We start from the raw sequence: 13,994 nt of genomic DNA, 5'->3' as shown, positions 1-13,994 counted from the left end.
AGCTTCCTGACGGACCGGCAGCAGCGAGTGAGACTGGGGAAACACACATCCAGGACTCTCACCACCAGCACTGGCGCACCCCAAGGGTGCGTTCTCTCCCCACTGCTCTTCTCCCTGTACACTAATGACTGCACTTCTAAAGACCCCACTGTCAAGCTCCTGAAATTTGCAGACGACACCACTGTCATCGGTCTCATCCAAAACGGTGACGAGTCTGCTTACAGACTGGAGGTTGAACAGCTGGCTGTCTGGTGCACTTATAACAACCTTGAGCTGAACACGCTCAAAACAGTGGAGATGATCGTGGACTTCAGGAGGGACAGCCCAGCACTCCCCCCGCTCACCATCATGAACAGCACTGTGGAAGCGGTTGAGTCATTCAGGTTCCTGGGCACTATCATCTCTCAGGACCTGAAGTGGGATAATCACATTGACTCCGTTGTGAAAAAAGCCCAGCAGAGACTGTACTTCCTTCTTCAGCTGAGGAAGTTCAACTTGCCACAGGAGCTGCTGATTCAGTTCTACTCAGCCGTCATTGAGTCTGTCTTATGCACTTCCATCACTGTCTGGTTTGGTTCAGCTACCAAATCAGACATCAGGAGACTACAACGGACAGTCCGGACTGCGGAGAGGATTATTGGTGCCCCCCTACCATCCCTCCAGGACCTGTACTCTTCCAGAGTGAGGAAGAGAGCAGGTAAAATCATCACAGACTCCACTCACCCTGGACACCACCTGTTTGAACTATTACCGTCTAGACGGCGACTCAGATCACTGGCCACAAGAACATCTCGGCACAGGAACAGTTTCTTCCCACAGGCCATTTCCCTCCTGAACAGTTAACATATCTTCCAAGACATATGCTTTAAGTGCAATACTCCCACTGTTTAGTGCAATACCCTACAACTCATGTGATACTTATATGTAGATTTATTTATTTATAATATTCAAAACACTGTAAATATGTTCATAATCTGTAAATCTGTAAATGTCGACTATTCTGACTAAACCCAACTGTGATACTTTATTCTCATATATTTCTATTTCTATTTTTTATTCTTATAATTTGTAGTATTATGTTTCTTGTTGTATCTGTATTTGTATATTTCCACTGGAAGCCTCAGACCCACAACAAATTCCTTGTGTGTGCAAGCACACTTGGCAATAAAGCTCTTTCTGATTCTGATTCTGATTTATCTTGGATACTGATGCTTCAGATGTTGGGATAGGGGCTGTACAATCCCAGGTGGAGGGGGGGATGGAACGGGTGGTGGCCTATGCAAGTCGATCCCTTACAAAACAAGAACGCAAGTATGCCACCACCAAAAAGGAATTGTTGAGTATGGTGACATTTATGAAACATTTCAAGCATTACCTTTTAGGGGCAGAGTTTGTGTTGCGTACAGATCACAGTTCCCTGCGGTGGTTGCATAATTTTAAAGGGATTGAAGGACAGTTGGCCCGCTGGCTAGAACAGTTAGCAAGTTTCCAATATAAGATTGTGCATAGGTCAGGGAAACAACATACTAACGCGGATGTTTTATCGAGATTGCCGGGCCTCAGTGTAATTTCGGGTCAGGTGTCAGACCAGGTTGGGGGTGTGGTGACTGAGGAAACCTGTCCTGTGAGGGTGGTACAGGTGGCTAAGACGAGTGTAGGGCCACCGTCTAGAGAAAAGCTGGAAGATGATATGGTTAGGTTGCAGAGGGAGGATGGTGAGTTGGGGCAAATGTTTCAGTTGCTAACTAAGCCACTAGAGGAGCGTGGGGAGGTAAGAAACTACCCTGAACTGCAGAAATTTGTAAGAGTATGGGATCAGCTTCAGATACAGGACCAGTTATTGGTGCGACTGCCTCCACGAAATTCTGATGCAGCTGATAAAGTACAGGTGGTACTTCCAAAGTGTTTGGTTTCGAAATTGTTAGCCATGTTGCATAATGTGGTTACAGGTGGCCATCTGGGGGTGCAAAAGCTACAAGGAAAAGTTAAAGATCGGTTCTATTGGCCGGGGTGGTTTGCCGATGTGAGGAGGTGGTGTAGGGAGTGCTCGGACTGCGGCTCACGGAAGCTACCAGCTCGAACTCCACAGGCCCCGATGTGTCCTTCGGTCACGTCTCGCCCTTACGAGCGGGTGGCTTTGGATATTTTGGGTCCACTTCCTGAAACCATTGATAAAAATCGTTATATTTTGGTTGTGGGAGACTATTTTTCTAAGTGGACAGAAGCTTTTGCTTTGCCAAATCAGGAAGCACGATCAGTTGCTAAAGTGGTAGTGGAGGAGTGGGTTTGCCGTTATGGTGTCCCTCGCAGCCTTCATTCTGATCAAGGCAGGAATTTTGAATCTACTTTGTTTCAGGAACTTTGCAGATTATTGGAGATTAACAAAACGCGTACGCCCCCCTATCATCCTCAGTCGGATGGGCTCATTGAGCGTTTTAATAGGAACTTGCTTTCTATGCTATAAATTTTTGTGGATAAGAATCAACAGAATTGGGATTCTTTATTACCATATGTGATGATGGCGTATCGTAGTAGCGTCCATGCCACTACTGGCTTTACCCCCCATAAAGTCGTGTTTGGGAGGGAGATGGTATTACCGGTGGATCTTATGTTGAATGTGAACTTGGAAGAGGCTTTTGAGTCTCCAAGTGAATATGTGCAACGTATGTCAGGAATTTTGTCCACTGTTGTTGGGGCAGTAAAGCAACATCAGTTGCAGGCTTCTTCCCAGCAGAAAAAGTACTTTGATTTTCGGGCTCAGGTACAGTATTACTCAGTGGGGGAACTGGTCTGGGTTCGAAATAAGGCTCGGAAAAAAGGGGTTTGCTTCAAATTGCAGAGAAGTTACATGGGCCCCTTTAAAGTAATGGAGCGAGTGTCGGATGAGTTGTACCAGTTACAGTCAGTTGATGGTGGGGCTACTAGAGTTGTTCATTACAATCGTTTAAAACCATATGTTTCCCGATCTGTTTCAGAGAGTCTGGAGGGAAACGATGAGGCTGTACAACCACCATTGCAGCGACTGACCGAACTATCGACCCTTCAACGTGTGCCTCCGGTCGTGGCTGAGGGACTACCATCTGTAGAGGGAAAATCCTGCTCGGTGGGAACAAAGGAGGGAAATTTTCAACATAGCTCATCAGTGCCTTTAGCGCGGTCAAAGTTGGAGTATAGCCCGGGGCTAACAGTGGAGCCCCTGTACGATGGGGGGGCTCTGCGCAGAACATCATGACTCCTGCAGAGATGGTTCGACCTCCACGACAGAGGAAGTTACCGGTTTGGACTAAGGATTATCACCTTGACTCGAGGACGAGTCCTTCTGGATTAGAGGGGGAATAGTGTAGTGTGTCGTCATTGGGCGAACACGTGACTGCTGTGATGGCATTCACCTGTGGACGGACACAAAGGGGACTTTAAAAGAGAGGTGTGGGGCAAGCGAGAGATTCTCTGGGGTGGTGACCTGTGGAGAGCGTCTTGGCTGTCTCTCGGGGACAAAAGATCCTCCGGAGATGAAGATAGTTAGGTAGTTAGCTGCCTTGGGGGCGAGAGAGGATAGTTAGAGGGGGGAAATTATTAGAGTGTCACCAATTACCTCGGAAGATTACACCTGAGGGAGGGAAGTGCTTTTAATTTATTCCTGTATGAATGAACTGTTGTGAGTGTGTAACGAATAGCGGGCCAGGGAGGGAGGTCGGGGAATTGAGACCGAAGAGTTCCGCCCTATACTTGTGTTCACGTGTGCCTATGGATTGGGGTGTCCCGTTGAGTTTAAAGCACTGTGTGACGTGTTAAGCGTGAAACTTACTGTGTGTAGATAACTTGTGCCTTGCGGGTCTTTTTGTGTGTCTGTTCTCTCATTCGTCTCTCTACTGGTATCCGTGATCAAGAGTCTTATCTATTTGAAATAAAGTGTAAACCCTTTTTGATTCAACTTACTGGCTATTGAGAGTTTTTGACCACCGTAGGGCTGTTCATGAGGTTCATTACAATACTTATGCAGGGCTGGAGATAAAGTAGTTTTGAGGAGGGACGGCGTTCCGGGGAACGGTTGCATGTATTCCGGTGTTTTGTGAATGGCCGGAATAATGCAACCAGTGCTTTTCTATTGTCTCTATCAACTCATCCTTACAGAACATTTGACTGACAAGAGTTACACCAGCTCAATCACCAGGTACTGACTTTTCAGCTGAAAATCTGAACGGATACCAAATGCGTATAATAGGCTTTCCATGGCTGATAGAACTAAATAAGAGCAATGTTTAAACACTGAATTAAAAATGTTACTGCTGGGCTACAATATATAATCAATACATTTTAAACATTTAGACAGTTAAAGGAAAGTAGTTATTTTTATGCATTGCACAGCTCATATGTATTTACTCACTCATGTTCTCCAGATGTTTTGAGCACTGGTCGAGGCTTCAGTTCTTCTGATTGATGATATTTAAACTCCTCCAGCTTCTCTTCTGGGTTCAGCAGCGCAATCATCAGAGCTGAGAACTCATCAGGAGAGAGTCCAGATTTCAGCCGTGTCTTTATCTCCTGGATTAGATAACGCTCATCCAGCTCTTTCAAACAGTCCAACAGGAGACTGCTTTCCACTGCATTTTCTGAAGAGGATTTCATGATCATTGTTTTGATGTGTTGAATTATTTCTTGACTGGATGAAGAGCTTCTTCTTCTCTGTGTCAGGAGGTCTTTTAAAGCAATCTGACTGGACTCCAGTCTGAAACCCAGTAAGAAGCAGAAGAAGAGATCCATCTGTTTTTGTAAAGTGCTGTCGAACACTTTCTGGAGTGAGTTATAGTCTGTGAAGCTCTGCTCTCCGAGTTTCAGACTGGAGAGATCTCTGATATGGAGTGGGTTTCCTCCATTAATGACATCAGTCACATACAAAGCTGCCAGAAACTCCTGTGTTCGGTGATTCATGAAACAGAAGGACTTTCTTTTTTCATCTATCACTTTTATGATTGATGAGCTTGCTTTAACACGTTCAGGACTGAGTTCATAATCTTCATCACAGAAGAGAGAGTTGGCATTTACCAGCAGGTCAAAGGCTATTTTCCCCAGAGCGATGATGGTCTCTTTTCTCTCTGGATTCAGTTCAGTCTGAGCTAACACGAGTTTGCTGTACATCTGAGTGAGAGTCTTGGGGAAATCTGAACCGGTCTCGTCTGTTCTGAACATTTCCTCTGGAATCGCTGCGATGATTCTGCAGTAATCTGGTGAATAACACATGCTGTTGATGCATGGAGATTTCTGGATGTGACTAATGACTTTATTGGCCATAATCTGCTCACTAATGCTCTTTCTGAAATACTCCTCCTTCTGTTCATCATTAAAGCCCTGGATCTCTGTCACACGATCAATAAACCGCGCAGGAATCTGATTGGCTGCTGCCGGTCTGCTGGTGATCCAGATACGAGCGTTAGGAAGCAGATTTCCCATGATGAGGTTTGTCAGGAGATCAGAGACTGAGGCTGGTTTGATTGGATCTTTAATCTTCTTTGTGGTTTGGAAATCTAGAGGAACTTTAAACTCATTTAGTCCATCAAAGATCAGCATGATCCTAGACTCAGGATTCAGATGTTCAGTGTTTTCACAGCATCGCTGCAGAAGCTCCATGAAGCTGCACACCTTCACCGTCTCTCTGATGATGTTCAGCTTCTGGAAAGGGATCAGAAATATATATTCGATGTCATGTTTTAATTTCTCTTCAGCCCAGTCCAGTATGAACTTCTGCACAGCCGCAGTTTTGCCAATGCCAGCTTCACCCTTCATCAGAACTGTCCTGATTTCGAAAATGTTGTTGCTTATGATTTCTTTATTATTATTGATGTGAGAATCTGGTTCCTCTGTGATGTGCTGCTCAATGAAGACATCATTCAGTAGTTGTCTTCGACCAGGTGATATTTCTTCATCCAGATACCGAAACTCCTCCATCAGTCTCAGTTTGAACATCTCTGATACTACAGACACAAACACAGTTCAGCTACTTTCACTTCACATGCTTTTCATTAATCACATTTACATCAATAACATTATCTACTCTATATTAAGAACTTTTTTTCCTAGAGAACATAAAACACTCAACACTGAACTAGAAACTCACTTCTGTGCTACTAGAGTTTGGATAACAGACTGGAACAGGTGAGAGCCGCCAACATATTTAAAGGAATGATTCATGTTCAAAACTGTATTACTTTCTTCTGTGGAACATGAAGATATTTAGAAAAATTACCACAAAAAAAAGCCATGCAATTAAAGTGGTTTGATATTGTTTGGTTCCCTGCGCTCTTCAAAATATCGAATTTTGTGTTCTACAGAAGAAGGTAAGTCATACAGAGTAAATTATGACAGAATGATAATTTTGGGGTGTACTTTCTCTTTAAGCTCTACTGACAGTATTTGTGGCATAATGTGAAGCAACAAGACTTAAACCTGCAAGGCTATGTGTCAACATAGTGCCATAGACCTAGTCTGTGGAAAGTGATATCTAATCTATCAACTAATGAAAGGCAATCTACCAAAGTAGGAGTGAACTAACCCACTGGAATTGTGTCTGTAACATAAGTTTATTCAGCTAGAACGGTAGTCTCACCCCAAAAAAATTTTTTTATGAAAAAGAGGCACATACACTGAGAGTTGTTGGTCTCCAGGACCTTCTTTTCAGAGCTAGTAATAGGGATCGAGTGACCCTCTCCTTTAAAGTCAATGCCTGCAACACACACGCATACAACTGTTCTTATTCACAGACCACCACAATTAAATTAGTTTCTTTTGAAAATGAAAAAAAAAAGATGGGCAGGAAGAATATATGACTCACCAGTAACCAAACTGTCCTTTTTCTAGAGGAAATATTTGATAATAATTAAAAACCAAAATAAGAAGTTATCGATTACTCATTCTCATAAAGCATAGGTTCTCAAAGTGCGGCCCGCGGGCCGAAACATTTCTGGCGGCCCGCGATAACATCTGAAAAACTGTTAAAACTGTACATTGCTTTGAAAAAATTAATCTATCCGTTTAGTGGTGTTTAGCGGCCGAAAACAGCACCACAAATCCCATTGCAATTTAAAAGGGTATGTTGACCAAGTAATCAATATTCAGTGTGACTTAATGACAAGCTTATTAATAGCCGCGTTTCCATTACCTTTCAAATTTTTCGCCAGCGCGAACACTTGCATTTTCCTATCAACAGTGGAGACAACTTAAAATACTCTATCATTTCTGGTCATACAGAAAATAATAATACATTATTCGCAACTACTTTTATTTGTGTAAACTCAAAGAAAGAAAGAACACAAAGAAAACATTGTGCTTTTGTAAAATAAAATAAAACAATCAGTAGCTAGCCTACGCGCTTTCATGATCTCCGTGAACTGGAGCGCGAGAACTGAAACAATATAACCTATGCAGGCGAAAGCTTGAAATGTCCACTTTTAAACAAATTCGAATCGAAAGCAAAAGCTAATACCTTCTGATTATGTAATCCGTACGAAAGGTGCATTTCTCTCTAAAAGCGCATCTGCTTAACAGCGGAGATGGAGATATGTTTTTAGCCGACACTTAGAAAACAATAATTAATAAAAATTAAAATGCCTCGCTGTTTTTTCAGACACATTTATTATCATTCGCCTATAACTCACCTATAAATCCCCTTTCTGTGGGCTGTGGTTCCAGAGACACAGGATATAGTCTATATGGCTCTTCTCATTCAGCACTGCGGGAAAAATATAAATTCCAGGTTCTAATTTGGCCTTAGAAAACCAGTAAAATCGACATGTTTTCCATATTAATTTGTGAATATTTTAAATGTTTAATAAAGGGGCAAAAAGTAATTTAAACAAAAATCTGAAAAAGTCGTTCGATATTAACTTTTTTGCGCAGCAGTTGCTGTTGCCAGTTAAAATTACAATGTTGGTGTTCAACTTTGCGTTTTAAAAAGACAACAACCGTAAATTTTTCGTTTTTCAGTTTTGGGGGTTAAAAAAAAGAGATAATAATAGCGCAAAACATTTGCGAAAATCTGCAATAATGGAAACGCGACTGACAGGCAATGATAGATATGAATGATGATGACTTGTTTGGTAAGCTTCTATTTGAAAAGTTTCTGTTAATAAAAACTCGCCAGGTTTTGCCTCAGTTATGAATTCAAATGTGTTTATTGCAATAAATGTAGACTGTAGAGATGCAATCTGGTCATTAAAATTATTTCAAATGGGATTTTCTTTTCAGTTTTTTTTCTTTTTCTCCCCCGCCCCATTGGCGGCCCTCAGTTCAATGTTGGGTTACTAAATTGGCCCTCACCTATGAAAACTTTGAGAACCCCTGTCATAAAGCTTCTCATGTATTTTTTCTTCAGCTGATAAATTATCATCATACCTCTGTGACAACTTCAGTGACGTCACTGTATACGGTGTAGTCGAGTTTCCCCAGCGCTGCACATCTGATCTCATATACAGCTGTTCCTAGATCAGTCAGAGTAACTGTGAGTTGGTCCGTCAGCACAGGTTTAGATGACCAGACTTTATCCTGCTTCCGTTTATACAGTAATCTGAGCTCCACTGTTTCAGGACATGATGGAGGAAGCTTCAGAACCACACTATTATCTTTGATCTCTTCAGTGATTGGACAGGCTGGTTTGGATGGAGGAATGAAGCAAACGGCTTCATCACATTCACTTTCATACAGCAGAATGCAGGAACCTGGATTATTCTTCATTTCCTTTGAGGACACAATGAACTTGGCTGATTTACGGACTTTTGAATCAATCAAATTCTTAAATATCTTCAAGTTGCTCCTCAGTGTCTTTTGGATCTCGGGAGTGAGCCAAGACTTCTGCTCTGGATCAGGACTGTTCTCATGTTTTTCTTTTGTTAAAGGATTCAGATAGGCCTTTTGTTGAAGAGGCAGCATGTCTGAGCAGTTCAGTGATGTAAATGTGTAACAGATCACATTTCCAAATTCCAGATTCATCAAGATCAGATCTATGTTGTCTTCTACCTGTGCACCAGCATCCTTCAGCTGTCTGAGCATTAGTTTAATGACATCAGACTCTCTTTCTCTCTCTTTCAGCCATTCTGCAAGGTCACTTTCGCTAAATGGAGATTGATCATTTTCTTGTAGAAGGTCGTTCAGGTCAGTTTCCCTCATCACGTCTCCACGGATGTTTGGCAGCAGAGAGCCGAGTTTCTCCATGAGTCTCAGTTTGTACATGTAGCAGTTGCGCTTCATTTGTAGGATTTTATCATGAAATTCAGTAAAAGTCAAAGCAGGCAAAGCTTTCAGAAGATCACTGCATTTCATCTCAGTTGTATTTAAACTCTCAATCACTGATTCAATCGCCATGATTAGATACATGCTGATGTCTCTCTGAAGTTTGGAAGCTTTTGAGAGAAGTTTGTCCAGAGGAAAAAGCCAAACTCTCAGAGGAACCGCCAGCTCTTTCTTTTCTCCCAGCTGGTTTGGAAGATCAGTGAAAACCTTCAACGCATCTTCAAAAGAGGTCGGGTTAGACGGTAACTGGAAGTCACCATAAAACGTACATGTGAATTTTTGGACTGCGTTCTTCTGAGCGTCATTCATCTTCAGATTGCTGTTTACGTCTACTGAAATTAATTTGAGCTTCTCAAAGGCCACTTTTGCTTCTCCTTCTACTGTCTTTATTTCCTCATCTGAGGAAACTTCTCTATCAAACACAAAGCAGGCGTCTGCTCCATACAGCACTGCTGTCACCACATGTGTCGCTGCGTCATTATCAAGCACCTCATGATGAACTATATTTGCAGGTACCAAGTGGTTCATGCTCAGTTCTTCAAATCTGCTGGTTGAATGATAATGTAGCGTCAGTCTCTGCTGTTTGAAGGACTTCTTGGTGTCGTTGAGATATTTGGCTGCTCCAGTGACATTGACGAGTCCACCTAAAACACTCAGTTTCAGAGAGCCGTCAATGTTCAGTAAGGCTGATTTGTCCTGAATGGAGTCTGAAGCTGTGACCTTAAAATTTGTGTTAATTTGGGGACGGACTCGTAGACTCTGCTGTAGCTTTTCTTGATCCCACAGTGTGATTCCTGCAAAAGTATAAAGTGTTTAATACAGTCGAGTCAATATGTATGTCTATAAACACAATATTGATTAAATTATCCCACTGTAGGGCTATGTGCATCTCTTGTAAAAAAAAAAAGCTTTCTGAAGTGTGCTTATATGGTACATGCTTATTAGGATCCCTTTCCCTACCAATAGACACTGGAGAATGCATGATCAATCTCCTTTGAAATATGTGTAAACATAATTGGTCTTTGCCACTTACAGCAATGCAGTAATTGATATGCAGAAAAACCTATGCGGAAGTCTAATTTGATAATCTAACTGATAATCATTCATTATGTTCACAATATGATGCATGTATTCACTGCTGCAAATTATATAATCTACAAAACTTTTGCCCTACAATACCCAGAGCATAAAGAAACAGACGGCCGTAGCCAAGTCGACTTGCGCCAAAAGAGTAACACTTGACAATGTGTGACGTAGATGTAGGAGTAGCGTGAGCTTTGACCCCTCTCGCGGTTCTAACAGACAGGGCTGGGCAACCGTTGTGCGTCAAGGTCAAGGGTTAATCTTTCTCTGTAAATCATGGCTTACGGCCGTCTGCCGGAAGCTAGTCAGTTTAGTTGATTAAGTCTTATTTATGGATTTTTTGTTAGGCATCGCTTTACTTCAGAAGGCCTTTATTAACCCCTTGAGACGTGTTAACCACTTTAATCATGGATGGATGCGCTTTGATGGACTTCCAAAAACATACAGTAATTCACTGCTATTATAAGGCTTGGAAGAGCCAGGACATGTTTTAATATAACTCCGATGGTATTCGTCTGAAAGAATGTCATATACACCTAGGATGACTTCAGGGTGAGTAAATCATGGGCTAATTTACATTTTTGGGTGAACTATCCCTTTAATGTTGGCAATATAGAGTGGCATGGCTCTCTGTGAGCCTCCTCATTAAGCAGCGTTAGCATGAGGTAATATTACCTCCTCTCGTTTAGAAAGACTTCCTTCCGAATTCTGCAATCCCTGACCTCCGCCTCGATAGCTTTTTCCAGTGGCATGATTCTCTGGGAGCTCTGTTCTTGGTAGGGCTGTCTCTAGTATAATATGTAGATAGGCCTCCTCTTATGCTAGTCATCCTGTTGAGATCCACTTTTCCAGCTGAGCTTTCTTAGGTTGAACATGGTTGATAATGCCCTTTCCTGAGAAGGGCTGTTATACTAAGCACTCCTTAGAATTCTGTGTACATTTGTATCAAGTATCAAGTCTCTCTGTAAGCCTCCCTGATAGGTTAATTCTAGTGTATTAGCTAGTAGTTCCCTCAATTAGAGGGTCATTACGTAGAGTGCTTTGCTCCTTAGGGCTCTGCACAATCTGCAATAGCAAGTTGTTAGGCTGTCCGTGAGCCTCCTTAAGATACTCCTGTAGGCTAAGTTTGGTACTCCCCTTGTTAGAGGGTCAGTATGCAGAGTGCCTTGCTCTCTAGAGCCCATATAGCAGTATTGTCTAGTGATGGGCTTTCAGCCTCCTGGATGAACTGTTATTTGGGCCGAGTCTGTGTAGTGCTCCCCTCGTTTGAGGGGGTTGGTATAGCTGAGTGCTTCGCTCCCTGAGGATAGTTAATGGTAGGTGTTCTGGGGGCCCATTTAACAACAAAAATTAAAGTTGAAGGACTTTCTGTAGGCCTCCTTTATAAGCTTACTCCAGTGAGCTGGTCAGTTCTCCCCTTGTTCTAGAGGGTCATCATGTTCTCCACTCCCGCAGAGCTACTGTAGAGTTACAGAGTTATAGGCCTGTCACGATAACAAATTTTGCTGGACGATAAATTGTCCAAGAAATTATTGCGATAAACGATAATATTGATAATAAACGATAATATTGTCGTTCTGGGACCATTTTCATCTAAAATAATGATAATGGCATAATAATGCAGGTACACCTTTTCAAAGATCAATAAAGTTATTTCTAAAGACTATTTAAATGAGCAAAACAACCAAAAACAATAAAAGCAATGGAGTCTTAGTCTCTGTTAACAAAAAATGTACTTACCAATGTGTGACTTCCGTTCACACTGAGAATCATATGCATCATGTACCTACTGTGTGAGCATGCGTCTCATATGAGTATGTGCACTAGTTTGTGTGTGTGTGCTCGCGTCTCAAATGAGTATGTGCGCGGAGAGTTTGTGTGTGTGTGCTCCGTCTCATTGACTTTGTGCGCGAGTTTGTGTGTGTGTGTGTGTGTGTGTGTGTGTGTGTGTGTGTGTGTGTGTGTGTGTGTGTGTGTGTGTGTGCGCGCGCGCACGCTCGCGTCTCATATGAGTGTGCGCGAGTTTGTGTGTGCGCGCGCAGAGACATCATATGATGTCTATGTGTGCGCACATCTCATATGTGCGTGGAGAGTTTTTGTGCGCACGCGTGTCTCATATGATGTGCGTGGAGAGTGTGTGTGTGCGCGCATCTCGTTCTCGTGTGTGTAGAGTTTGCGTGTATGTGCGTGAGCGACTTTAGGTGTGTCGTTGTGCATTTCATATGTATTTGTTTGAGCATTCAGCGGTGTACATGTATGTTTGACTACTTAATATATGTGTATGCAAGACAAGTGTTTCATATATGTGTGCGTGAATTAAGTTTGATTTAAGCCATAGACGGCTCATATGAGGGTGAAAGAGCGCGCGCGCGAGAGAGAGATGTACGCGCTACGGCGCTCTGCAATCAAATACGATTGTAAATAGGCTCAGTAAAAAAAAAACATTCGAAAATCAATGTGTGGCGGTCAGCGTTGATATTGTCATCCAGTCTCATTGGTAGAGAGAGAGAGAGAGAGAGAGAGAGAAGAGGAAAACAAAACAAGCATGCAAATGGAAATTATCACGTCCGGAAAAATTATCGAGCTCATTTTTTTTATCGTGCGATTAATTGATTTATTGATTATCGCGACAGGCCTACAGAGTTACTCCCCTCGCATGGAGGGTCGATATGCTAAGTCTCTGTTTTCTAGTACTTCCGTCTCTGGAATCTGTTGTGAAGTGGTTACTGCCTGTTGCAATACCTTCTCATTGGAGGCCTCTGAATCTAGAGATTCTGCTTAGGCAGACAGGTTGTAGACTGACCAGGCTAGGATAGCAGGAGTCAGCTTCCCTGGTGAATCTACGGGTTGATGCTTTGAATTGACAGACCAGGTCTCTATGCAAGCCAGGCCATATTCCTTTAAAGGAATCTTTCAGTATGTAAATGATTCCAAGCCTCTGAGCTCTGCCCTTGGGCCGAGTCCTACCACTTGGCCCTGCAACGACTTTCCTCGTTTAGGGTATGTAGGTTGGTCAGTGGCCGTAGGGAATAGTGTCACTGACAGCTTGCTGGTGTGTACCTTTGGGGAGATCAGGAAAGTTGTCTTTTTTAGTGCTTAGTCATGGCCAATAGGGCATGTATTCCCCTCAGCATGGTGGAGTAGATATTTGTTCCCCATAGATGTAGTGCAAGTTCCAATTCAAAGGGAACGTCTCGGGTAATAAATGTAGCCTTGTTTCCCTAAGAAAGGGAACGAGACCCTGCGTCTCACTGCCAATCTTTCGGGCTGCCTGTCACGTCTCCTTCAGATGAAGAAGGGAATTACGTGTTCCTCAGGAGCCCTTTTATACTGACGGCCACACAGATAGAGACGTCATAGCTGAAGTGTTCCCCATAGCGTCTTGTTATATAAAGCGTCTCGTTCCCCTTCTCCGGGAACCTTTTACATTTGTAACCCAAGATGTTTTGTGTACCTGGTATCAGAGCATCTTTCCTGCAGTCATACAGCATCCCCAGCTGGAAGGGTCTCCCTAGAGCCGCTGTCTCAATCACATTCACTCCCACTGTAGCCATCCTAAACACACAAACACACACCAGTTATTGATCCTGAACGCGTCTTTTAATTCACTGACTACCAGTATTATCCAGGCT

At 42.7% G+C, this 13,994-nt stretch overlaps 1 protein-coding gene across 1 annotated transcript in view; it reads right to left on the bottom strand.

Annotated features, from left to right (window-relative positions):
* Positions 1-13,994, bottom strand: part of LOC143723099 (uncharacterized) — a 103,397-nt gene that overhangs the window by 76,107 nt on the left and 13,296 nt on the right. The window contains exons 2-6 of the mRNA XM_077215045.1: positions 13,817-13,917; positions 8,386-10,073; positions 6,827-6,848; positions 6,638-6,718; positions 4,385-5,969 (exon numbers count right to left, since the gene is read on the bottom strand). Coding sequence (XP_077071160.1) covers positions 4,385-5,969; positions 6,638-6,718; positions 6,827-6,848; positions 8,386-10,073; positions 13,817-13,916 — 3,476 coding nt within the window. The 5' untranslated portion in view covers position 13,917. The remainder of the gene's footprint in view (positions 1-4,384; positions 5,970-6,637; positions 6,719-6,826; positions 6,849-8,385; positions 10,074-13,816; positions 13,918-13,994) is intronic.

The sequence above is a fragment of the Siphateles boraxobius genome, unplaced genomic scaffold, assembly GCF_051911475.1.
Source record: "Siphateles boraxobius isolate OS27281-9 unplaced genomic scaffold, OSU_SipBor_1 69, whole genome shotgun sequence".
Taxonomy (NCBI): domain Eukaryota; kingdom Metazoa; phylum Chordata; class Actinopteri; order Cypriniformes; family Leuciscidae; genus Siphateles; species Siphateles boraxobius.
Note: the sequence above shows the minus strand (reverse complement) of the source record. Positions and strands in the feature narration are given on the sequence as shown.